Genomic DNA, 27,907 nt, shown 5'->3' on the forward strand with positions numbered 1-27,907 from the left:
ATGTAACCGATGACAAGCGCGGGAAAACGTGTAATGGAAGAAAAGCGCGGGAAAACGTGTAATGGATGACAAGCGCGGGAAAACGTGTAATCGAATGACAAGCGCGGGAAAACGTGTAACGAATGACAGGAAGAAGAAAGCCTTTATTTAAATAGGGTTACTCCATCAGCTTTTACAATAAAAACTGTTATCAATAGAGGCCCTAGTAAAAAGTAAAAAGTAAAAAGTCGCTAAAAGCCTTACAGTGTACCTAAAATGGAAGTTAAAACGTGTAAGGGGTGGAATACGCGGGAAAACATGTATTAGTTCAATGAATAAGTTTGAATGTGGAGTTTAAAAACGCAAAAAATAAAGAATTGTTTAGAAATTAGACTAGGGGAGGAACAAAGACCGGGTTCGAGAGAGCGGCGGAAATCGAGCCTATTTAGAAATGTGCTCTGCTGAATTCTTACCGCATTGAAATATGCTGACATGATGACTTTCTCCATGAAATACCAGTTTAGGGTTACTTTTTAGGCCCTAAAAAACAAGTACTGCTGTTAATACATGGTCTCCTTGAATTACGATGTTGTACGTATGTAACAGTCTATAGTCGTGTTATTTTATGCCCTGTACACTTACCCTGCTGACAAACTGCATAAATGACTGAAGAATGTCTGGAAACTCGCGCAAGTCTGTTGGACAAGAAGATAAAATATGTATTAATATCAGTAATAGACAAGAAAATATTAAAAACAAAACCAGTTCACTAGAAACTGTCGCTAAAACAAACTTGGACAGCACTATAAACAGTACCACATGGAAGTATTGCTCAATAGCTTTTATTGAATGGTCACACACTAAGCTTTTATCCGCAGACTGAATTAAAAAATTCAGCCATCTTGTACAGCATAATAAACAGTTCAACATGAAAGTACTGCTCAATAGCTTTCATTTGAATGGTCCCACACTGTGATTTCATCCACAAACTTAAAAGTTATAACCACCTTGCACAGCATAATAAACAGCACCACATGAAAGTACAGCTCAATAGCTTTCATTTGAATGTCAAACAGACGTTTTATAGCTTTTAATCGCTGTGTGAAGCAAACGTTTGTTAATGTTGCACTTTTTGAATGCATCACTCCAAGTTTTTTTTCAAACCATTTTCATTGAAACATCAGCAAAGAACATCGTATGCACAGTCAACTAAATAGGCATTATTTAGGCGTGATGTTCGAGCTACTAAAAGAACGCGTTCTTCAGTTTGCAGAGTATACTTACTATTTTGTAGGAGCTGCAATGTCGATGTGGTGATTCTTTGAAATACTAACAGTACTGTGTGGTAATGTTCATCCACCATTCCATACATTCCTATCAACTACAAACAATGCAAAACAAGTTAAAATCTGTTCCAGTCGAATATAAGAACAGCCAGAAGACTCACTGATGCCTACCGTAATCTCCATTTTAAGTAACATGATATTGCTACTCTCCCTGGATTGGTTGCAAGTCTATCTACACGTTACCCTCCCCTCCCCCCAGCTTTCTGTCAGGTTTTCTCGACAATTCTCCGGTACTGGCCCCAGTTGTTCATTGTTCAAAGGGTGGATAACGCTATACAGTGAATAACGTCGTCTTAAAGGGACTGTGTCACGGCTGAGTTAAGTTTATTTTATTAAGTTTTGCCAGATACTTGCTATGAAACTCATTGCAAAGAAATTACTTCTGTGAATCTAAATGACAAAACCATAGCTTCACTGCCACCAAATGTGTCTCCCGGGCGTCAAGCAAACGAGGCTAACTTTTAAAACTGTTCAGCCCAACAATATTTCAAAAACCCATGGGGCAATCCGTTTCAATCTTCGTCGCTTTTGGTCATCCGTACCTTCTTTTGTATTTGGTTGCGGTTGTTTTTATATCTCAAGGAATTTTATGGTCATTTCCCATGCCTAATTTAGCAAAATTCCGTGACACAGTCTCTTTCAAGTTATTTGTTTCTGAATAAACTGTTCTGCTGTGTCGGCGGGCAAGTGAAACACTTAGTTGATTATCAAATGGAAGTTGATGAAGGTAAATAAACCGCCTTAGCGAAATTTGAAAAGTTCACGTTTCAACCATTAGCGCACTCTGCCCCAATGTGGGGCTAACGCTCAAAACGTCAGCATTTGAAATTCCCTACGGCGGTTTATGTAGCCTAATTAATTAATTAATTAATTAATTAATTAATTAATTAACTTCCAGTTACTCTTCTTACCGTAGAAGCCACATCCAGCAAACCACTGCTTGGTGAAACAGAGAAATAACCGACGAGAAGTTCACTTAGCCCTGACACAAGACTTCCCATGTGATCTCGTATAGTTCCTATCGCTCTCTCCAAACAAAGACAGAATTGCTAAAGGCAACGTCAAACAGAACATATTAATAACGATAACAGAGTCTAATTTAGCTGCGTAACATTGTATAAACAGTACAGATGATTTCACAACCGTGGAAATAATTTTGAAAGAGTGCAAACATTGAACGGAATACAGTGAGCATTTTTATAACTTTTTGGCAACTTTTTTTATTAGTCGCAAGATGGTAAGCATTGTTGTAACATTTTTACTATTTTTATATTTATTTATTTATTTATCTATCTATTTTTTTAATAGTGTTTTTAAAATTTTTAACGTTGAACTTATGTAAAGCGCTTTTGAACTTTTAGGATATTGGCGCTATATAAATATTTTATTACTATTATTATTATTATTATTATTATTATAATTTGACGAGAATGAGGCTCCTGAAGTGAGGTAGGGGTCAGCCCAAATTTTGTCTAAATCCCATCTCCCAGCCTATGATTTGCCCAAATCCCAGTCACATTTCCAATTTCGATGTTTTTCTGGACTTTGACTGCAACATAATTAATTTTTGTCTTGTGGACGTGGCTCGAATTCAATTTTAAAATGACAAGTAGTTCCTGACAGATTTATCGTCTTTATACTCTTAAAGGTACTGGGATACCGGTAACTCTAACGGCTGTTACGTGGGATTTTTAACACCCTAAGCGGTACCAAACGACAAGTTTTAATCTCTAAAAGGCATTACGATCAGCCCCGTCACTGTAACATGGGAGAACCACCCCCTCCCCCCCCCCCCAACCCCCTGTAGTAGTAGAGTAGTAATACTCACTAATACTCACTTGTTGTATATCATTATCTTGCATCCAGTGCGCCATGGACTTCAAGGATGGTAAAATATCATTTAATATAACTGCAGCCTGCAGGGGGAAAGATAAGTGAGACCAATCAAAAACTTCCACTTACAATATTTGTTGAAAGAGAAGCTGACTAGGCTTATATGTGAGAATATGGAAACTTGAGAGCATTGTTGGAATTTCTACCTCATATTTATTAAACTCTTAGTGACGTTTTCTTTCATACTAGTACTGATTATAACTACAGTCGAAGCTCTCTTAACGGACACTCTCGTAAGCGGACAGCTCTACTTACGGCCGCCTTGTTTGAAACCCCGTTTTAACTCCCATACAAACTCTGTATTTTTACATTCTCGTAAGCGAACATTCCCGTAAGCGGCCGCGGACACTTTCACAAATTACGACTTAGACGTTTTCTTTGTTTTTTAGCTCCCGTAAGCGGACACCCCAAAGAAAATCCTTTAAAAAACCTCTGTATCTTGTTTTTATCAATCGACTTCACATCGCCGTTCGTCACAATGGTTTTACAGTAAATCCAGTACCATATTTCAGTGTTTGTTTTGTTGTCATCCACATCCGTCCGGTTATTGTTCGCTGGGCAAGCTCCTGTAAGCGGCAATCTATCCCCTACACCTCTAGTGGCCGCTTACGAGAACCATTCTCGTAAGCGGTCAGCTCCAGGTACGGATACTTTTTTCGCGTCCCGAGGGTGCCCGCATACGAGAGCTTCGACTGTATTTCACATTGAAGAATGCCAAATTTAAAATTGCAAAAAAATTCCTTGTCGTTTCATTTTGCAAAATGTCAGCGAAAAACAACGCCACATAAAAGTACAGTGCAGTCCCAATTTCTTGAACCTCCCAATAACTTCAACCAAAAGTCAGTTCCGGTCTTAGATTTGCGTCGCTCAGTCGAACACTGCAATTTTACCCTCAATTTCTTATATAAGTCTCCAGATTTCTCGAACCAATTGTCTTCTCCCTTCTCAAACTCATTAATAATTCATCAAGTTAAAACAAAGAAAATCATAACCGTGAAGGGGGTTTGGAGAAGATATATCAAATACTCAAGTCAGTGTTTCATCAGCTATCCAAACACTTCGAATTTCGTCAAAAATACTCCGCTGCGCGTCGTATTTTCAACTCTTTTCTCGGTGTTTAAATATACCCCGATGAAACACTGTTTCTCGTGTTTGATACTTGACGGTTCGAGAAATCGGGATTTCACTGTACTGCTCAATATCCATTAGTTTAGTAGACACACACTATAGTTCATTAATCTACTAGTAACAATTAGAACATTATTTTACACATTAGTCAACACTCAGCCTTAGTCCCAGTCACAAACAACACTAATCAAGATTGTAACTTCTAGAAAATCCACAACTATCATACGTCCATGTATGTGTGAACCAAACAAAACGACATCAATCCTATAAGTGGTTAACGCCACAGCGTGCACTATCGAGATATGGATGCACACGAGAGGTGCAAAGCACGAAAGAAGCGTAGTAGTAGCACAAAACGATAGCTGAGAGTCAGCGCCTTCTAGAACAACGATCAACGCTAAAAAATACTTTCACTATGATTAGGTCACAGAACATACACGAATATTTTGATTCAATTATCAAGCTAAAGAAACCGCTAAAAATCTCTGTCTTCTCACCGGATGAAGTTGATTCTCAACAGTGTCAGGATCCAAACATTTGAACAACACAACAAAGATCCGCAAGTGAAACTGAAGGTTGGATTTCATCTCTGGACCAGGCTAGAGAGAGGTTAACAACAAGACATTTTAATATTTTGAAACAAAATTACTGCTAACGCTTAAACAAGTGTACAAAAGAAAACCCAACGAATGGAGGATCAAACAAATGGATGGCCGTTCTAAACCCTTAAGATAAAGTCTTCACTGGAGCCTATTGGCCCATTGGCCCAGCACGCATCTCCAATTTCTTTAGCATGAAGCGAAAAGGCGTATTTCTAATCTCCCTAAATGTGATGCTAGTCCATAAGTCCTTAACTACTGGGTGGAGAGAGGCACTAATGAGGGTAAAGTGTCTTGCTCAAGAACATACCACAAAGACCTTTGTACATGTGGGTGGAGAGATGCACTGATTGTGGAAAAAAATATACAGTACAGTAACTTGACAGTGTAAGCTAGGGTTTGCTAATAAGGCGATACACTACGGATGGGGCACAGTGGAACCTCGATTTAACGAACCTCTATATAACGAAGTCCTCGGTTTAACGAACGATATTCTGCAGCCCGGCCAAAGTTACAGTAAAATGTATGGAACAGGACCTCGATATAACGAACCTCGATATAACGAAATCCTCGTTATAACGAACACAATCCAGAGACCAAAACGTAAAATGTACCTCGATATAACGAAAAAATGTCAACATGCGACAAAAGATAATGTGGAACAGACCAACAAAGAAGAAACCTCCTTTAATCCTGTAACAAGAGAACAAGTTCAAGTACATATGCTCATATCTATGTGCATATTAGACATTATAAATGTTATTTTCAGAAATCGTCAATATCCGAAAATGCTGGGTTCGTAGTGCAGCGTAAAATTGTTAAAAATTGATTAACTATACCTCGATATAACGAACATTTTGGTTGTTTTTCCGCTAATTCGTTATATCGAGGGTTTCGATATAACGAACCCTCGATATAACGAACAAATTTCCCCAGTCCCTTGGCACTTCGTTAAATCGAGGTTCCACTGTACCACAAAAAATGTAGCCCGTACTTTTCAATTCCATGGTTCTAAAAAAACTAAAGTAAACTGTTATTTAAAGGTTTCCTTCGGTACATAAAAAAATGTCTCCACATAGTTGTCAATACCTGTTGCTGCACCAGATGGGCCAAGCCTTCCACATAGGAATTAAATATCACTTTCACTTGCTCCAATGCACCAGCAGTGTCTTGTACAGATAACACATGTCCAATGCACTCAACACAACGAATACGTTCTCGCTCCTATGAACAGAAAAATAATGCGAACTGTAGTAAGTAAATATAACTTCGGTCAGTCTATCACAAACATAGCAAAAAAAAAAAAAAAAACAATTTCTAAGGGTCAGACATATGTCAAACACATGATCTTCCGCACACATTCTTGTCCCCAGCACCACTTGTCCCTCTTAGCCGTCGAAGCCTGTACACAAGAAACAAGAGGCTCTGGGGACACATGATTTGATTAGTTGTATTTTAACAACAGGAACAGCCAATCAAACGAATCATTTCAAAATCCCTTCATTATGCCAGAGTTTAAAACGGTTGATTTGATCGACTGGATTCGAAACTCCCTTTCATTGTTAAAATGTAGCCAAGCAAATTATTTGACCCCAGAGCCACTTGTGTCTCGTGCACAGACTCAGCCGGCTAAGAGTGGCAAGCAGATCTGGGGACGAGAATGCTTCTGCACACCGTTTGGACGCTCTACCACTGAGCTACAGAGAGACTTATGGCAAACTACGCCATTTACTAGGTTCATATGTCTTGCCCAAGAACACAACACAATGACCCCAGCCAGGCCTTGAATGCTCGAGTCCAGCGCACTAACCATTACGTCACTGCGCCTCACATTCTTTCTACACTATGACCTTAATTCACTGTTGTTTTACAAGAGTGATATGTTAAAAACAAACTTCACCCATTTACCTTCATTGTGCCACCTGAAAGAGCAGCCTAAGAAAGGAGAACACAATCAATAATTACAACAATACTGGTTTTCTTGTCTTTGTAACACAGAAAGTTAAAATTATTTTGTACGAGATAATTCTTGCTCTTCAATGTTTTTCACATAAGGTAATAAAATACATACATACATAAACTTTATTTAAGTGTCAGGGTATTTAGCTAAATAGCTAATTGGGGACACTAAAATAAATATACAAATATAAAATATAAAAATACTAATATTACATAAATAGATATACAAATATAAAATATAAAAATACTAATATTATATAAATAGATAAATAGATATAAAATATAAAAATACCTATATTATATAAACAGTAAAAAATAAAATAAAAAATAAAAATAAGATTTTATTTGCCTCTCCAAAAATGGTTTTCAGGGTAAATTACAATAAAAACATTAAAAATGTACAGCTAAAAAATAAAATCATTCTAAATATTTAAAAGGGTTATGTTTAAAAGGGTTCTATGTTTCAATAAAATTCTTCCAAGCGCTACGTTTTATAGCATCCTTAAAAATACTCAAACTATAATAGTCATAACAGACATTGTGAATCGTTCACTTTTAACATCAGTTTTTCCCTCAGCTTGGAAGGAATCTGAAGTTGTACCAATTTTGAAAGATGGAGATCATGAGATTCCTAGTATTCCTAATAATAATCGACCTGTCTCACTCCTGCCAGCTTTGTCTAAGATCTGTGAGCGTGCAGCACTTAACCAACTAACAGAGTACATGATACGTAGAAACTGTCTCACCGAACACCAGAACGGAAATAAGAAACAACACTCTTCAGAAACACTGAATATCTTTATGACAGATTTGGTCTTTGAGGCGATGGATCGAAAGCAAGTTACAGCCTTAGTACTGCTTGATTTATCAAAGGCGTTCGACAGTATTGAACATGGACTCTTGCTGAAAAAACTTCGCTCACTGGGTGTCACTTGTCGTTTCCTGTCCGGGAAGCAGACCAGACTGCAGCTCAGCTGAACGCGGATCTCCAGAAGATTGCCGCCTGGTGTTGCACGCATAGCCTTCTTATTAATCCAGATAAAACTAAGCTGCTATTGCTGGGAACTTCACAGATGTTAGCATGCATGCCAGAGGATTTTAGCATCACCTTACTTGGCAAGGAGATACGGCCATCACATTCCGCAAAGAATTTAGGTGTTGTAGTTGATGAACACCTAAGTTTTAACGAACATGTGACTGATGTAGTGTCCAAATGTACTGCTAGCTTGTGTCAAATAAACCGTGTAAAACATCTATTTGATAAACCAACGCTAATAACCACCATCAATTCTCTGGTTTTCAGCAAAATGTTTTATTGTTCATCAGTTTGGGCCAGTAAACCAAAGAAAAACATTGCTCGACTTCAGAAAGTGCAAAACTTTGCGGCTAGGGTTGCCACCGGAACAAGGAAATTTGATCACATCACCCCTACGTTAAAGCAACTCCATTGGTTGCCGGTTGCTTGGCAGCTTGAAGTCAGAGACGCTGTAATGACTTATAAATGTTTGCACGGACAAGCCCCAGCATATCTGCGCAGCAAATTTATTGTTAGAGCTGAAAGAATTCTTAGATATATAGATAGAATTAATCATTAGTTCTACCATGTTAGTGTCCAACTTTAGAATACCAATAAGAAAGGTAAAAATACAAACAATTACTTAAGTAAATCTTATCATTAAATACCGGTAAGTTTTTTTTGCAAATCTTAAGATACTTAAGATATTCCTTTCATATTATCGCATCTGAAAATTAAATGCTAGTGATACAAAAATATTGGTCTTTGTGACAAATCAAAATGCACATGGAAAGAAAAATGAGAGGAAGGGGAGGGAAGGAAAGGCTAGACAAAGTGAGAAAGAAGAGCTGATCACCTGACAATGTGACAGAATCTCCATCAAGGCACCAGGCTCCAAATCCTGAACACACTCCTCACAGATGCCACGCAGGGCCTGGGTAGAGGCTGATGCGAGATGCTCTTGAGATAAGCCTCCCAGCAACACAGGAAGTACAGAACGGAGATGATCTGGATGACACTTGAGCCATTCAGAGTAAGAACCTGGCAGAAATGCAACACAAGAAATGTCAGAAGTTCTTGCTATTGATTTCACAAACTATTATAAAATTCTAATAATAATAATAATAATAATAATAATAATAATAATAATAATAATAATAATAATAATAATAGGGGAGCAGGGATGGCGCAGTGGTAAGAGCGCTCGCCTCCCACCAATGTGGCCTGGGTTCGATTCCGGTCCGGTGTCATATGTGGGTTGAGTTTGGGTGGGTTAGCAAAACTTGCCACAAATTTCACGCCAAAAAAATTCAATTAAAACAGTTTTTTTCTATTGGAAAAATTTGGCTCGGGGCATGCTTTCAAATAATCTAAGTATCCCTCGTCAATCAGTTGTCTATCCAAGTAATCTTGTGATGTACAAAACTGATGGTGTACCATACATCTGACGGTGGTAAAGGTTTTTTCCTGATCCGTGAAAGGCCTTTATTCGTGAATTGTGAAATGGCTATTTTTTTTTCTCGTGAAACGTGATTTGGTTACATAGCTGTGGTCTGTGGATCGACTTTCTTTTTCATGAGGACTGCGAAATGACTGTTCTTTTTTACCGTGAAATATGACTGTAAACCATGATTCTTTCTTTTGTCCAGTAAGCGTTTGAAACCAAAACTACGTGTACATGTGGTCAATTGCGTGTTCAAGGTTTCCTGGTTCACACTGTAAGCGCCTTCTATCTTGGTTTGGTAACTGAAATGACTTTTTTATTTTGCGTGAAACGTGAAAATGGCCGTGTTGTTTTGCGTGAAACGTGAAAATGGCCGTGTTGTTTTTCGTGAAACGTGAAAATGGCCGTGTTGTTTTTCGTGAAACGTGAAAATGGCCGTGTTGTTTTTCGTGAAACGTGAAAATGGCTGAAACGTGAAAATGGCTGTGTTGTTTTTCGTGAAACGTGAAAATGGCCGTGTTGTTTTTCGTGAAACGTGATCTATACCCTCCACCTCTCTCCCTTTACCACCCTCTCATTCGTCAAAGGCATATGTTGCCAAAAGCCGACTGAGACTGGAAACAACTTAGACAAGAGAATGGGTTCCACAATGTATAACGAGGGCAATGTATAACGGCTATTACCGGTAAATATACCTCATGCACACGTACCGACCATCAGCAGCGCCGTCTGAGAGACATATGAATGAGCAGGTAGTCTTGGTAACAAGGACAGAATAGCAGGGATGAAACTTTCCTCAGTGGGTTCAACATACTCAGCAACAGACTGGATCAAATATAGCGTAGCATCTAACGACTGAAACAAGAAACATAAAATAAAGAAACCTAACAAGAGAAATCTTATAACCCTTTAACTTTCACTTTCCTCCGCATCTGCTTGCCCATGTACGAAACAACACAACAGACAGCGGTCACACATTAGCACATTCTCGTCCCCATAGCCCTTTCGTTTCTCTTAGCCGGCTGGGCCTTGGCACGAGAAAACGAAGGGCTCTGGGGACACAGGATTTCCAGTCCTAGATTATAGGACTTCCGGTCCTCATGTATGCAGTCATGATGTTTCTAAGAAGGTATGAGACAGTCGTTACGTATTTGACTTCCGTTTAGGAATTCTTTGTCCAAAACAGCCAATCAAAAAATTTCGAATTAATGCAAAAATCCTATGTCCCCAGAGCCCTTCGTTTTCTCGTGCCAAGCCGGCTAAGAGAAACGAAAGGGCTATGGGGACGAGAATGGCATTAGCTCAAAGGAGCTACGTCACGGGCATTTCGCAGACTTTTGGTCTTAACTGTTCTGAAATTAGTGGTAGGCAACTTAACGCACGAAAAACATTATATTTGAACATCTAAAGCAAGTAACATCAATTTGTGGATATAGAACTCAAATTTCAGCTATAAATAACGAGTTTTTAAAGACGTGCGGAAACAACTTGAAACGTTTAGCCTTAATTTTTCAAGTTGCAATCCATTTCCATCCTAGCCATCCACAACAAGACGCCGCTTGTTAACAGTTTCAGTGCTCTAAAAAATTGTTAGTAAAAAATGGACCATTATTTTTAGGTTTCCTACGCCACAAATATGAATCATCAATCGATACATTATCTGTACAATGACAGAATTTATCACAGAAGTACAAGAACTGGTACACACCTGCCAGGTGGCTTCTGTTTCCCCAGATAATAATGTCGACAACATGTGATACAACTGTTGCAAACAGTGGGCTCTCAGTAAACAGTACACATACATCTAAAACAGAATAACACAATCTGTTTAAAACTCCTTCATTCCTAAATTAAGATCCAGAAGAAAAAAAAAGCAATTAAAAACATGATCTGGGCTAAAACAAGCATGAACTGTGAAAAGAATTAGAGGGGTATAATGAAAATTAAAATTTTACAGACTGAGGTTTAATACGGTGGCCCATGGATATAGTTGGGAAGCATCCAAGCAGGCAATGCAGGCAATAGTAGAAATGTTCCTATTTGCTTCATGCTACAGAGACCATGCATGATATGTTCTGGACTGATGGGCCACTAGACTTATACGCAGAATGAATGAATGAATGAATGTGCATGAATGTGTAAAAAGTCAGTGCATGAAACAGGATACCGGTAACAACATCCCCCTTTACCACCCTGAACAGTTAAGCCTGATTATAAGCATGACCATAAGCACAAGCATACGTGTAAACCATAAGAAAACTCGTGTGTGGACCAGTGTGACATAAGCAGAAGCACAAGCTCAAGAAAAAGATGTTTTTTCTTTCTTGTGCTTATGCCTGTGGTTGTATATCATGAGTGTAAACCAGCATGGGATAAGCACTACCACACCAAAAGATTTACTGTTGACATGACTCACTTCATGCAATGTTCATCAGAATTTCTAGAGTACTGTGATTGTATGACTTGTCATCTTGGGTTTGTGCTTATTGCCAGTGTGAACATCGTCGCGTTTATACTTGTGCTTATCTCACAAGTGTAAAACCAGGCTTAAGCTTGTGACTTGCATATCTTTTGTGAGTTGATAATGATGATGATGATGAAGATAATGATGATGATAACAATGATGATGATGATGATGACGACGACGACGATTACCTGGTATTATTATTTGACAAACAAAGCACTAAATGTACATGTACCTACCACTGTGTCTGCTATATCTTGTCTGTAGCATCTAAACTGTTCTTTCTCATCTAAAGTTACCAAGAAAAAAATATTTGAGAAAAAAATAACATACTCTACGAATAACTGCATTACTTTTTCAAAAACCCATTACTTCCAAATCTCTTCTTTGAATTCCTCACCTGTTGAAAATCCCTGCCAAAGATTTTCTGGTGGATACTGTACCTTCCTCATAAATACCTACAGTTAAAAAGAATAAGCTGGATTTAGTTTAATTTTTATTACTACATAATAATCTTACACAGCCTTTATTTAAAGAACTTTATAAAGTCATTATTAATTATTATCAAGGATGAGGTAAGTGTTATCCTGAGGCTGATAACACTAACTGAGACCTTGATAATTCTTGATATCATGAAAAACCAAATTCAATAATTTCGTTGAATTTTTTGTGTTCTCAGCATCCTTATCTTTTACATTTTTTTTACTTCCCGCTCCAATAAAGAAGCATATTGAGCCATGATTGTTTTCAGTCAGTCATTGGCCCAGTGCTAGCTATGCAACCACGCTCTCCACATGACTTATAACCCCTGCAGCTGTGACTGCGCTCTACACGACAAAATATCAAGAATTATCTGCAGCTCACAAATAGAGATTGATACTTCAATGTATAACTCTGGATATCACAAAACACCTCATCCAATAAGTGTTTATTATTTTGAAAAGTGCCTTGACCAAAAAGTTAATTAGTTAATAGTTAATTATTTTATGCTATTATTATTTTTGTTTATCTTTGGCAAAATAAAATGGTTGTACCGTAATGATTCGATTTAGCGCCCGGGGCACTTATTTACTTTTGGCACCTCAATGGAGGGCGCTTATTCGAGACAGGGCGCTTATTCGGGACAGGGCGCTTAATTATTTTTTTTAAACAGAATGTTCAAAAAAAACTTTAATAAATATTAAAATAACTAACAAAAAGAGAAACTGTAACAGTAGCAAATTGTTGGAAGTTCAGCTACTCTTAAGAGAATTGATCGTTTTAGCAGTAAATACATGCATGTACAGTACGGTAAGTGTTCATGAGTTTATAAATTTGACGTTAATGACTTCAGTACGAGCAGCTATCCACAACAGGGCGCTTATTTGATAGGGGTTCTTATAAAAATAGTGGCGCTTATTAGAATGGGGGCGCTTATTGGAATAGGGGCACTTATTGACAAAAATACGCTCGAAGAGGGGCACTTATTCGAAAGGGGGCACTTATTTGAAGGAGGGCGCTAAATCGAATCATTACGGTAGTTGTTAATAAACTTCAGGCCACAGTTGTTCGAAGGGTGGATAACGCTATCCACTTGATAAATCACCATCCGGTGGATAGCGTAGTATGTTTTGTGTACACTTATCCACTGGATAGCGATTTATCCAGTGGATAGTGTTATCGACCCTTTGAACAACCAGGGCCTGGGGTAAGTCTTTTTTTTTTTTAATCAAACTGTTTTTTATTTTTACATTCACTTGCACAACTTTTTACAATTACTTTACTCATTGATTACACTCCTCAAACTAATGACAAAACTACAATTAGCTAACAGTATATTTACATCGTTTACAATTTTAAATGAATTCATACGTTTCCTACGTGCTAACTAGTTCAATGTTCATATCGTTTGTGCATACATATCCTATTTTTTTCTCAGTTTGATTTATTTTTTTATCTATTTATTTATCAATAAGTACCATTTCATTGCCTTTCATAACAATTGTTGTGTTCCATAACAAATTCTTTAAGCATAATTCTTTGGTAGTAGCACATGTAATATACCCAAGTTGTACCTCAGCAATAAAAATACCCCCAAGTTTTTCCCTGGGGTGTGTCGTGGAGAATTCTTTGGGGTGTGTAAAAGTTTTTAAGTGATTGGTTTTTTACATGTGGATGGGGTTTATCATACAAAAGAGAAGGTCTGAAGTCTGGAAGCAGTTCAGACAGTCATAAACTATTAGTTCTGGTTGAAATTTGAGACTAGAATAAAACAAAGTCCACGTACACTATTTATTAACTTAAAATAAATATTGTAAATGTAAACAGTTATTCTTTTAATAACATACGACATGTATAAAATACCTGACAAAGAGATAAAAGGACAGGTCCATACATAGCCTTGTGTTTTTCCATAGCACTTGGTTCTTCAGTACTTATATCATCCTAAATGGAGAAAAACCAAGTTCAATAGTAATTGCATGTGTATTTTCATTTCATTGCTTTTTGTGTTGGTATTTTTCTGCAAACAAAAGTATCCTCAAAAGGCCTTGAAAGGAAATAAGAAAAATGTGGAAGAGCTAAAGAAACATACCTGAAGGGTATACCAGAAGTTGAATGTTATCTCACTGCACTGCTCGTCCACAGGATACCAGCCTGGTGCACCTGCGCACTCCTATAAACAAACAAACAGATACCGTATTTATTCGAATAAGCGCCCAACCTCAAATTAGCGCCCACTCTGAAGGTAGGAAAAGCTTATAAGCACCCATCCCCCACCCCACAAAAAACTGAAGTGCACAAGAGGAGTATTGATTATTGAAATTGACTAAGTACCACTAAGAGACTTCCCCCATGACCGAGTTTTCTTAGTATTTTACAGAAACTCTGTTTTGATACAAAAATAAACTTACTATTTGCTGAAAATCGTGAACATTTAATAAGTGCCCAGCCTCGAATAAGCACCCACTCTCAAGGTCCAAAAATTTAATAAGCGCCCAGGGCGCTTAATCGAATAAAATTAATACAGTATCGAATAACTATGTTATTTGGTTCCCAGGTATATCCCCTTGACATTAATTAAAACACCTCTTTACATTGTACATCCTCACCAATAATAACTGGACAAGTGTAAATCCTTGTTTTTTTTTTTCCTCAGTATCAGCTGACAAGAGGAGTTTGAGATGTGTCTCAGCTAATGACACCATAACTCGACATAAACCTCTTGATGTATCCTGTCATAATAAAATCAAAATTATTTTTTTCAAAATTAGTAAAACAATCATAATGAACAGAATCCAAATTAACATGTATCAAAAGATTACAAGTTACACTGTATTTACAATGTATGTATGAACAACAACCAAAGGACTAGCAATGTCAACACAATGATTGCATAGCTTGTCATAATCATTGCCGAGAGAGAAAGCGCTGCATTTTTTATAGTTTATGTTAACATAAATGGGGCACAATATCTTTTTATATAAATTAGTTGGAGCAACGTGCTGTAGGTAATTTTTATTACGCTATCTTTGTAAAACCAACATTGTAGTACTTGCGAGGAATGTTTCGTACAACTTCGCCGGGTTTGGAAACCCTTTCAAAAGTGCTTTGGACACTTTTGGAAACTCTTTAGAAACCCTTTGGAAACTCTTTGGAAACCCTTGCTTACCGTCATTGGTAATGGAAACCCTTTGGAAACACTTTGAAACCCTTTAGAAACCTGTTCAAAACCCCTTGGAAACTCTTTGGAAACCCCTTCGAAACCCTTTGGAAACTCTTTGGAAACCACTCTTTGAAACCCTTTGGAAACCCATTCAAAACCCTTTGAGACCCTTTGGAAACCCATTTGAAACCCTTTGGAAACTCTTTAGAAACCCTTTGGAAACTCTTTGGAAACCCTTGCTTACCGTCATTGGTAATGGAAACCCTTTGGAAACACTTTGAAACCCTTTAGAAACCTGTTCAAAACCCCTTGGAAACTCTTTGGAAACCCCTTCGAAACCCTTTGGAAACTCTTTGGAAACCACTCTTTGAAACCCTTTGGAAACCCATTCAAAACCCTTTGAGACCCTTTGGAAACCCATTTGAAACCCTTTGGAAACAGGGTTTCAGGGGGGTTTGAAACCTTTTGGAAACCCTTTTGAAAACCGGTTTCTCTAATTTCCAATGTTTGATAAGACACGTTTTCGTATGGAGTGTCACAAATATTAACAAATTAATTTTAATTCCAGTATGTACCTTATTACATGAAATTTTCGCGACACTTAAAGTGACGCGAACATTAAGTGTCACGAACATAAAATGATGCGAATATTAAGTGACGCGCATATGTAAGTAATCAATGTAAATGGATGTTGTCGTCAATTGACTCACTTGTAGACATTGTGAGAACTGCTATGTTGTTGCTATTGCTGAAATTAAGTCCCCCCTGCGTTTTTGTTAATTTTGACGTTATTGTTCCTTCGATGAAGTCGTTTGATATAATTCAAAGGCATGTTAAAATATATTGCCAAGAAAATGTAAATTGTGTCTCACTCAAAAACGCGAAATTAAAGTGATTCAAAATACAAAATTTTCGCAAAATCGCGAAATTTAAGTGTCGCGAAATATGTGCACCTCAAAATCGCGAAATTAACGTGTCGCGAAAATTTCATGTAATAAGGTACATTGTAAAAATAGCAAACAACCAGGATCGAGAATTGATAAAGGGAGAGCAGGGATGGCTCAGCGGGCTGGGTTTGATTCCCAGACCCTGGGTCAGGTGTGCCTCGAGTTTGTTGCTTGTTCTCGTCCTTGCACTGAGGGTTTTTTCCAGGTTCTCCAGTTTTCCTTTTTCTACAATAACCAACAGCTCTTAATTTTAATTCAATCAGGAATCACATTTGTCAATCCAGAGACTGTTATGTGCAACCCTTGTTAAATCATGTCAATTTTCTTTATTTTCATTAATTTTCAGCATTTTGACTAAAAGGTTAACAAGATCAAGACTTTAAACAATATACTTACTGTGTCTCCTGATTGTAAAGCTGTCCTCAATGTTTCACCAAGCATTAAAACACTGGACACAAATTTCCACATGTAACTGGGATATCTTACAGAATCAAATCAAATAAAGAAGGTTAATGTCATTACTGGGAGAGGTGCATGAACAACAACAACAACAACAACAACAAAATTTCTAGTTCTTCAGAGCATTAGGTTACATACATACACTTTCACTAATCCCACAAATTATTAGCAGGGCTATTTGGGGTGGGATTGTCTCTGCAATTGCATAATGCAGGTTTATGGTTCTAAATTTAAGGTCGACAATTTAGGTTTATTTACCTTGTCACGTGGATGGCGGAGCATTTTTCCAACTGGGGGGGCTGACTAGTGACTTGAAGTGGGGGGGCTTAAGAGACTCTTCTCTTATTAATTCTTTATTTTTTCTGTAAAAGTGGGGGGGGGGGCTAGCCCCCCAGCCCCCCCTGGCTCCGCCGTCCCTGTGTCATTGTGTCATGTTCCTGGAAAAGATACTTTACTCTTCTTGACTTATATAGGTGTAGTCCAACTTGAGACTGTACAAAAGCTTTTATTGCCCTCATTCAATAATCCCATTACCAGTAAAATTATTAAGAACCTCTAAGGTCTTGCAACATTAAAATTTTCAACAGTTACCACATGTATTTCACCTTAAAAAGTCCAAACAGTACAAAATAATTATTTATCAACAGGCTTTTTTCAAGTTAGTATTCCCTTACTTCATTCCAGATGGATGAGTGGCCACCTCAACAATCAAGTCCACACTTGCGTCAAATAACTCTGGATTATGAACTGACTCAAACACCAAGGGTAAAGCATCTCCAAGGTCAATGATCGTCACTCCAAACTGCACCCAGCTAATGAGACATTTTAGTGCCTTGAAGTCGTAGAAAAAAGACATTCAACCAGCTGATAATAGTGATTCAATTTAGTGCACTCCTTCCCCCTGGCCCTTCCACATAGCCCAAAATTTGCCCCGGGAAGCGGGGAGACTCCCAGGGCTCGAGACTAACGGTAGCCAACTAGCCACAGGCTAGTAGAAATGCAGTTTTGGCTAGTAGGTTCTGGACTTTCACTAGCCAAAATGGCAAGCTAAAATTTCAGGAATTTGATTAGAAGAAAAGCATACATGGAAATCGACTCCAAGAGAACAGAACTCACAAGTACACTGTCGTCACATATAAAATTATCAAAGACTGTGGACAAGCTAAAATTACCAAAACGTAACCTAAAATTAACCCTAAAGATAATGATAACACAGCCAGTGAAGACGGCAGAGTGTCTCTGCCCAAACCTAAGTTAGCTTGAGAATTCTGGCTAGTTGAAAAATGTTTTTGGCTAGTAAAATCAAAGTTGTCACTAGCGAATAGGCTAGCTAGCAAAAAAGTTAGTCTCGAGCCCTGACTCCCATATGAAAGAGATGAGGATGTTTGTCAACTTACTTATTGGTGCAACTTTCGGATTAAGTTTTTTTAGTTTTCACCAATAGTTTTAGCTGCCAAGGTCTTGTTTAGGGTTGCACATGTATAAGTAAAGAAATATATATTGTATTTCCCTTTTTTTCTTATTTGGTATCTTTTAGGGGTTTAAAAAAAAGCTTGGTCATCTCCAAGATGCAAACCCCTTGGGCAAATCTAACAGTATTCATCTATTGGATTCATGCATTTACTTGTTGTCACTTTACATTGTACACTTTACATTGTACATACATTGTACTCTGCTACCACATTTAATATGCAGTTAAGAACATTTTCTGTAAGTATTTTCAATAATTACTAACAGAAATGTTACATCCTTTAGGCGAAAGCAGATTTAACCAAGTTCATCATTTGTATTTTGGACAATTCAGATTTCAATTAGCCTGCGTTGAAGATGTAATCTCACCCCGGCTAGGTTTTAGTTTCGTCTGTGGCGCAGGCACAGTGATGTATCCCGCAAAACAAAAGTACATACATGTACATGTGTTAAAAAATGTACCTGTTGTCGCACTTGTGTTGACTGTGATGATGATAAATTCTGGTGAATTACTACAAGAACTGCAGAGATTTAAAAAGAAATGGGCACAAGCAAATCAAAAGGAATCAGTTTGTAAGTTTAGAGACGACAACCTAATCTAGGTGATGAACATTTATTCATTTGTCTCATGATAGAATCGCTTTGAGATGTTGATCGCGACGTTTCGACTGCAATACTGCTAGTCTTCATCAGGCGATGTTCATTACCTATCTTACACCACGATGAACAATATTCACATCTTTAATGACATTGAACCTAATCTAGTGCATGTAGCTAGCAATAGAATTCTGATCACTCAAACAGCAAAGGGAAACAGCAACAGGCTCAAGAAATCAAGAATACAAGAAATTGGATGTAAAATTACAGTATTCAACTTATGGCGCAAGTCCAAGCGAAATGTCTAAGTTTGGTTCAAGTTTGGGAGGTTTTAGAGATCTGGATCTTACTTGTATATACAAACTGAACTCTACTCAATCATGTACAATCTTTTAGAAAATAGCACAAAGTAAATACGTGCGCTGATTGGTTAAAAGTTGTGTTTCTATAACCCGATGGAGACACAGACAGTTGTCGTAGACGCCGCAATCAATATTCACGGCGCTAAAATAAGCAATGCAAAAATGACAACTAAGAATAATGCCACAGCTGACAAAAACCAGGTTAAGACTAAACAAATATTTGCACACTTGAAAACAAGCGAGTAAGATGTTTACAGAGCCCGCTACACATTCAAAAATAGTCTGTGAAAGAAATTATCGAAGCGGCTGACCTTTCAAAGTAGTATTGTAAAGACTCGTGTATAAGCCGCACTCATAGATAAGCCGCACCCCCAACTTTAAAGCTTGATTTTGAGAAAAAAAAATAAAAACTTGAAATCCCAATACCTTTTAAAAAGGATGCTCCTTTGACGATATATTGTCTTTATTGCTAAAGTCCAATGTGGAAAAACGATCAAATTTGACTGGAAATGACAAGCACAACAGATAGAAAACGATACAAAACGTTTGCTTAGTAACCACACAGTCACTTAAAGAGAAAAGTCTGGAGTCACGTTCGTCGCGTTCGATCGGTGATCGGTCTTGTAAACAACATGGAAAAGTAAGTTCGATTTCTAACCTTTTTATCTCTGTGTTGATAAAAACTTGCTGCTCAATGGGAGTTTAGCAAATAGGTAGCTTTGTGGAGGAATGAAGATTCCATGTCAGCTCAAGTTTTGCTGCTCAAAAGAGGTGCAAATAAATCCTTTAAAAGAACAACTGACGAACAATTCATGACTGAATAATTAATGGCTGCTTTAATAGGGCCCAGATCGACAGCAGCAGGTTTCAAGATGTTAAATATTATTTACTCAATGTTTTTAGTGCTTTTTCTGACCCCAGCCTAAGCAATTTATACCCCTCAAAAGCAATTGTCTCGTAGATAAGCTGCACCCACGATTTTGAGCCCAAAATTTTAGCAAAAAAGTGCGGCTTATACACGAGTTTTTACGGTATATGAATTGGCGCAACTTCACTCCATTCTAGGCTTTGCAGCACTTCAGAACTATTCACAGCTCCTCAACAGGACAAGATATTCGTCCAGAATTCCGAGTCAAACTTCTTTTCGCAGAAAAATAATGCACTTTCACCTCCAAGGTTCGAGTCGCTCGATCGGCAGCGTCGGTCGTCAAACCATTCGGTTAGGTCGATGACGCGAAATAAAACCACAATTCTTGACTCCTTCCAGTGCTTGACTTCAGTTAAACCATCAGCTTAGTTATTTCTCATAATTACGTTAACTTTGGGGCCTGTTTTCTTTGTTTGTTTGGCACAAAACGGTGAATTTTAGCCTTCAAGCAAACGTTGAACAGTTGATTTATTTCTGTTCGTCGATTCCCTTACTATGATTGGTTGACTATGTTCATGACGTAAAACCGCGAGGTGAAGAGAATCTACGTTTTGATGTTAAATAAAGCGCTAAATATTACTTTGATGTGCGTTATTTTCTTTCTGCTGTTTTCTAAAAGAAATAGAAAACATGTTTTCCGTGTTTCTATCGAGTTAGAGAAACACTCGTGAAAGTTTGGGAGAACTCGAAAAAGCTGTGGAAACACTCGTATATCGACTCGTGTTCCCACAGCATTTCTCGTTCTCCCAAACTTCCACTCGTGTTTCTATAACTCGATAGAAACACGGAACATGTTTTCTATTTCTTAAATGTACAAGTGTGAATTGCAATTAAGCATCAAATTTACCAGGCAATGGTGTATGACACATACAAAACAGATTAGTTTCTAAAGAAACTGTTGTGCTGTTTCATCAGCCAAGCGCAAAAGCTAACTAACAGCCTAAAAATGAAAAGGGCAAATACCTGCTGCAGAATAATTTGGAAAGGGTATAATTTTGACTAAGTATTAGGCCTTTGTTCAAACAGGGTATACAACTGGTACCTTGTGACACTCCATTCTGTAATTCTCCTCTCAGACTTGACTTCCTTCCATGAGCAAAATCACCTGAATGAAACTGTTAAAAGAAAGTCAACATGTTATCACATGTATGTAAATGTTAAATTTCAACAACCAAAAAAAAATACCACATGAAATTCACAAAGTTCTCAAATTTTCACTCTTCAAATGTAAATTTAACTTTAAGTTTCCCTCCCTGGCACTTCCAGGAGTTTTCAAGGGGGAGGGGGAGTGGGGTTAGCTGTTAGCAATATTTTGTTTACTACATGTATTTTAGCCCCAGGTGTGTTTTATGGGAGCAGAAAGGAAGGGGTAAAGTGGATGTTAGCAAATGTTTCTTACTTCTTTTAGTTCATTTTTCTGGTACTGTAAATCAAAGGGGGGGGGGGGGGCAGGGGGGTCTGAACCTCCCGCCTCCCGTACCTTTTACTCCTGCCTCCCGCCCCTTTCCGTAGCTTTTCTCTCCTGCTTGTTCCATGTCTATTGCGAAATATAATGAAATGTTACGAAATTTCACTCGTTTTCTCCCGGTTCCCGCCACCTTAAGAATCCCGGTTCCCGGCCTCTCTCCTCTCGCTTCCCGCCCCTTTCTCCCCGGGCTCCTGCCCCCATGTCCCCCTCCACAATCAAGGGGGAGGGGGAATGGCTACCCACCCAATCCAATCTTTCTCTCCTCTCCTTCCTGGATCTGCTCCTGACAAGTCAGGCGCTGGAGGTGCAATGTGTCCTAATCATTGATACTGGTAGGTACAATAAGTGCATCAGCTGTACATTGGGCCTGGTCATTGCCCTTTGGCCTTGTATTTTCAGGCAAGATGCACTTAACTCTCTTAGTATTTACCAGCCAATTGTCAAAACACGCTGTTAAATTCAGAAATTATGTTTTTCTATTGACTATTCTATTACACTTTAGAGTACAAACCTCCTCTGGCAGCACGGTAAGAACCTCAAGCATAACCATGGGCCAAACACCATCCTGAAATAAGGCAAAGGAAAGGCGCATGCATAAAAAAATACTGATGTAAAAAATATCAAAACACTTACCGTATTTACCCGTGTATAAGTCGACCTTTTTCCACCTAAAAATGGGTCCAAAAAATCGCCCTCGACTTATACACGGATCAACATTTTCGACCCAAGCACCAGTTAAATAAATTCTGCACAATTAGCATAACAATTGTTTTATATGTCAAACAAACATCAAATAAACAACAGTACAGGTTACGATGTCCTTTCACTTTGCTAACTTTGTCGTTAAATTGGCAGTTCAAGTCGAAATTCATTACGATTTATCCGCTTAATATAAACCTGAATGCTGTAGAGACTCACTGGCACAAGGTTTGAATAAAAAGCTGACATTTTCCACTAATAAAGCTGGTAAATCCACTCGAGAAAACATCTTCTTGCATGAACTTTCTCGCTTCGAACTTCGCTACTTAGTAACCTGGCATGATGCAAACACGTGTAGTTATCATTCTCGTTCCCATAGCTTGGTTACCAAGTTCCCCAAGCAAGCTTGACTTTGCTTATCGAGTGGGTTTCAAAGTTTTCTGATGTTCCTTGGTGTTTTGCTTGTCTTCTAAAGCCGCTACTATCTCTCCACAATTAGAAAGGTTCGTTTCAAATTAGTGTGTTTGATTTTATAAGGCTGTTTCAAAAAATAATGGACAAAATGCCTGCATAAACATGTGTTGCTAAAACGCTCGGGTAAGCACGATAATAAACTTCTCATTGAAACTTGCTGTGTTTTTTTCATTAAGTGCTCTACCTGAAGGGAAATTCTAAGAAACACAAGGTTATTTTTCTAAAAAAATTCTTACCCAGAAATGAAAAAAATCTTAGTTTATGGCCTCAAAAATAGGGGGTCGACTTATACACGGGATCGACTAATACACGGGTAAATACGGTACCAAATAACATGAAAAAAAGCCATTTTTAGTTTAAATGGGACTTTGAGCGAGTTAAGAACATAAAATCATCAAGTAATTATGTAAAAGAGCTCTTTTAGTGAGTTACATGTACAAGTCGCAGAGCCCAGGCACATTGCCTTACAGCCTGTAAATTATACTTGGTGTGCGCTATTATAGTTGAAGAGGGAAACAGGGATTGGAAAAAAGTGCTGTTTCGTCCTCTGGGACAAGTAGATTTTCCTGCCAGCCAAGTAACTTTTTATTCTTGCTCACCAAATGGAAAAATCCAGGCAAGTCGTTTGCCCATGAAATCATAAAATATGTAAACTAAGACAAACATGCAACTACCTGGGCAAGTTGCTAATTTTAAACATGCTGTACATGTATCAGATGTAAGTATCATACTAAAATTATCAGGAATTCACCTGTGATGAGCCTCTTGCATTCTGGAGTGTGTTGATAATGTCACTGACTGCATTTGACCAATGTTCTGGCATGGAGTTGAGAGCAAATGCACCAAGCTATAGCAAATAGAGATTCAGATTACGGGGTATTTAACCAAAAAGAAAAAAATGTTTCCTCACATACATGTAAATTAAAAAGAGGTGATGTACGGTAAATGTATAAATCAAATAACAATATTTTGATTATGACGACAAGAAAAAAGGGATTTCTTTCACTGAGAATGAACAATCATGAAGAAACTGATGATATCCTGTCTTGTTCAACGGGTTTTTAATGCTGAACTTCGAAACTTCCTTGGAAGTCTTAAGGAAACTTTGTCTATCTTCGGAAAAAGTTCGGAAACCTTTGTATGGCCTTCGAACAACAATCCAAAAATCTTCATAAGAAACTGCTCAATATACAACAAGTTACTAGAACAGAAAAATGTTGCTCCAAATATGAAAACCCACCAAGTATTTTTGAGTCAGTCTTAGCTTCCCCTTCATTCCAAAATGCACCATTAGTGGAAATTTAACACATAATTTTTTTCTGAAAATAATACTCACTGCAATGCAAAGTCTTGTAAGAACAATTCTTGGCCCAGATGAAAACATGAAGATGTGCTTGAAAAGTTCTGACCTCAGATCATTGTAATGTCCTTCTTGAAGTTCACTCCTATGTTCCAATATGATATTATTGTTAGAAAGAATGATTATAGAGCAGTTTTCAATTGAGTGTCGTAAAACCAAAACCAAAACCAAAGTAATTACTCTGACCAATCACAAACCACACAGACAATCCAGGGAACCAATCAAAACTCGAAGCAAATACATGTAGTTGGCACAAAGTGCGGGAAAACGTGAGCAAGCAAGTCGCGATGGTGGTGGACAAAACACTGACCCCCAGTCCATGGACTACCCCCATGGACTACCCCATGGACTACTCAAATGGACTACCTAAAATGGACTACCCCTAAAAAATGGACTACCCCTTAAAGTACTATTCCGAGTGTGTACTACTTACTGAGCTGTTGTTATACGCACATAATTTGCACTTACTTCGGTTACTTTCGACAACTCTAGCCCCCATTTTGAATGAATTACACTATACATCTGCTGACCTCAAAAAGCGAAGACTCATGCCCAGACTCAGCACTATTTTTTCCTCAGGATCTGTCTGCCTACCGGTTCTGTTCTCCTCGCTGCGCTGCCAAAGTTATTCATTCAAAAATTTTCTCTGGCCACCAAATGTTTAAGATGCGTCTCAAGCAACTATCTGATACTATTTATAAAAGTTTGGATCTTCTGTAGTGCAGTGCAGTGCCTGTTTTGTCTGTCTCTATGAGTCCAAAGATTGATTCCTTGATTTGAGTCTACACTTTCTTGATCAGCGGATGTTCATTTAGTATAATATATTCAAAATGGCGGCGAGAGGGATACGTACGGCTTGAAAATAAACAAGGTAAGACGTAAGTGCAAATTATGTGTGTATAACAACAGCTCAGTAAGTGGTACACACTCGGAATAGTACTTTAAGGGTAGTCCATTTTTTAGGGGTAGTCCATTTTAGGTAGTCCATTTGGGTAGTCCATGGGGGTAGTCCATGGACTGGGGGTCAGTGTTTTGTCCACCACCAGTCGCGATTGGTTTTGGTTTTACTCCTGATTGGCCGAGAAAGTGGCGCGAAATTTTTAAACCAATCACTAAGCGTAGTGAACGCAAAACCAAAGCAAACACAAAGTACTTTCGAAACTCAAGTGAAAACCGCTCTATTACATGTAATCGGACAGTAACACAAGCTGGAAAGCATTTGCAAGTTCTCCCAAAAGGAGTTAAACCCATGACGTTCTAAACAATAGTCAGAGAGATGCTCTACCACTGTTTCTGAAAACGTTTGGTGTTAATGCCCACGTCGCAAGTGGAGGTAAGGTGCCCAAGGGGCCTGGGGGCTGCAATCGCAATCACACCCCCAAGGCACCAGAACACCCGACTGGCCTGCCGAAACCCGCAACCCAGCCAAGAGAGAACAGTATCAGGCCTCCAAACCCGAGCACCCGTCACACTCCAGCCCAAATGGTTCAGTGGAAGAAAACTAAACACTAGGTCCCAGTAAATGGCTCAGCCCAAGGGAGGGAGGGAAGGGAACACTGAGAATGCTACTACGAACTAACACAAACACCACGCCGATCGAACAACCAACAACAAATGCAAGCACATGGGATAGCTACGCATGCACCAAGGGAAGACACCGCTGGACAAGACTCGACCCAGCACTCCAGCAACCATGTGAATACCACCAAAACGCTACTAACAAACATACGCCCAACGCTTAATGCTACAAAAGCCCAAAACGCTAGAAAACACGCTAATGACTAGGCTCTTGCTCCTTGTCGTTAGCTATGTTAAATTACATTTAACTGTATTTAATTAATATGAGAGACAAGGCAAAAGCAAATAAATACACTCACCAATTCTTAGAAATCTTGAAGTGAAGCATTGAAGCTCCAAAAAATTGTATTTCTGGAGGCTTTAGACAAGAAAAAAAGACAATAATTATTAAAAAACGAACAGTTAAATTTATAAACATTATACATGTATTCACATATCATTTAAACTTCACAATTGGCTAATTTAATGGTATATTTAATAATTTTGAAATCCATTTAACAGTTGCCTAGTTAGATTACAATGTAATGTCTTGGCACCAAAATACGCAAAGCTTGTTCAGTTTTACAAAATTAAGCTACAGGTATGCAGTCCTAAATCACAGACATAATTGGTTTTCTCTTTTCATGTTGAATGTGATGGCAAAATGTTGATAATGTGGCTTGTAACAAAGATACTTGCATTACAAACAATATAAAATCTGAAATCCAGGCATGAATTTCTTGAACATGCTATAACTTATTAAGTTTTATTTATCTTAATATTTCAGGTTTAAGATCCATGCTTATATCAGACGGTCAACCTCTAGCTCTATTAACAATCAGTTGATTGCTAAATAGAGGATTGACTGTACTTCTTCTCAGTTAAATGTAGATAATTATGTTGTGGTCCAATTTTATCCTTTGTCCAAATATTATTTTCCTTGAGTTTTTGGGTATGGTAATATATGATAATGAGTTTATTTAAAACAAAGGAAAATAAAATTTAAACCAAGGAAAAAATTGAACCACAACAAAGGGTCTATTATAGAGGCCATTCAGTCCACAGACCACCATATTTCAAACCATAAATTTCTTTTATTTCCTCCTGAAAACCAAGACTGCAATAAATTTCTTGATTGTAAACCGCCAGATGATAAAGAATTTTGTGTGTGCTACAAGTGAATATACAGTCTACACATTAAAATAAAGATTCACACCTTGTCACTTTGCATGAGTCGCCAACACAACTGCCAAGCATGTTGTGACTTCTGTGTTGTTAGCAACCACTTGTGAGCTGTGTCTCTGTTTGTACGCTCCTGTCCGCTGTACAGTGTAAACAATGCCTACCAATGACAAAAAATGTACACTCTAAGAATGTTCCTTCTTAAGCAATAAGACTTTTTCTGTAAAGTGTGGCTACTAGCTTTAAGTATCAAAATGCCAACCCAGGTTGGTTATTAGCGGACTCTTTACATGGAAAATGTCAACCCTTTTAGCCGGGTCAACTTGAGTCGCGAAAAGGGTTACCCAGTAAGAGGGATTGACCCAGGTTGAAAGGTTTTTTCGTGTAACGCTTACAGAAGATTGACGGAAAAAGAATTACCCATTGCAGTGATTTGACCCAGGTTAGCAACCAACCTGGGGTCTTGTAAAGACAGCCCTCCAAGTTAAGACCGTTTTAGTCGCCATGACGACTTAATTGGAATCAAAGTTACCAGCCTGGCGACTAAAATTGAGAAGAAGGATTGGAAGCGTGAGTTTAATTTAGCGACTTTTTTTCCACTGGCAACCAAACTTGAACAGTCAGTAGCCAAATGGCCACTAATGGAAAAAATAAACTTGGAGGGTTGAAAGAGGCCCTAACTGAGGGATGTCAAACTTCAGGTTGGGAGCTAACAGACAGAGGACTAATTGTCTTGGGGGTTAAACGACCGGATGGATACCTTAAGAAATTTTCTGGAACTGTACAACACGTGTGATGTAAAAAGTCAAATGAACATTCCAAACAGAAACAGAATAATATAAAGGTAGCAATGAAGTCAGAAGGTGGCGGATTTTTAGCACATATATCTTTTTGCCACGGCCTACCACAAATTATGGCACAGTTGACAATCTAT

The 27,907-nt window shown here is 38.1% G+C and overlaps 1 protein-coding gene across 1 annotated transcript in view; it reads right to left on the bottom strand.

Annotated features, from left to right (window-relative positions):
• Positions 1–27,907, bottom strand: part of LOC144638731 (importin-13-like) — a 32,690-nt gene that overhangs the window by 4,354 nt on the left and 429 nt on the right. Inside the window, exons 2-26 of the mRNA XM_078497971.1 lie at positions 27,008–27,133; positions 26,112–26,170; positions 24,211–24,319; positions 23,626–23,721; positions 22,213–22,266; positions 21,276–21,348; positions 18,809–18,867; positions 17,551–17,708; positions 16,814–16,898; positions 14,917–15,039; positions 14,400–14,480; positions 14,171–14,251; positions 12,228–12,285; positions 12,067–12,116; positions 11,072–11,167; positions 10,074–10,218; positions 8,776–8,960; positions 6,854–6,880; positions 6,035–6,169; positions 4,844–4,945; positions 3,164–3,241; positions 2,237–2,374; positions 1,264–1,360; positions 622–674; positions 453–519 (exon numbers count right to left, since the gene is read on the bottom strand). Coding sequence (XP_078354097.1) covers positions 453–519; positions 622–674; positions 1,264–1,360; positions 2,237–2,374; positions 3,164–3,241; positions 4,844–4,945; positions 6,035–6,169; positions 6,854–6,880; positions 8,776–8,960; positions 10,074–10,218; positions 11,072–11,167; positions 12,067–12,116; positions 12,228–12,285; positions 14,171–14,251; positions 14,400–14,480; positions 14,917–15,039; positions 16,814–16,898; positions 17,551–17,708; positions 18,809–18,867; positions 21,276–21,348; positions 22,213–22,266; positions 23,626–23,721; positions 24,211–24,319; positions 26,112–26,170; positions 27,008–27,133 — 2,335 coding nt within the window. The remainder of the gene's footprint in view (positions 1–452; positions 520–621; positions 675–1,263; positions 1,361–2,236; positions 2,375–3,163; positions 3,242–4,843; positions 4,946–6,034; positions 6,170–6,853; positions 6,881–8,775; positions 8,961–10,073; positions 10,219–11,071; positions 11,168–12,066; positions 12,117–12,227; positions 12,286–14,170; positions 14,252–14,399; positions 14,481–14,916; positions 15,040–16,813; positions 16,899–17,550; positions 17,709–18,808; positions 18,868–21,275; positions 21,349–22,212; positions 22,267–23,625; positions 23,722–24,210; positions 24,320–26,111; positions 26,171–27,007; positions 27,134–27,907) is intronic.

This window comes from Oculina patagonica, chromosome 14, assembly GCF_052425735.1.
Source record: "Oculina patagonica isolate OP01 chromosome 14, crgOcupat, whole genome shotgun sequence".
NCBI classification, from domain to species: domain Eukaryota; kingdom Metazoa; phylum Cnidaria; class Anthozoa; order Scleractinia; family Oculinidae; genus Oculina; species Oculina patagonica.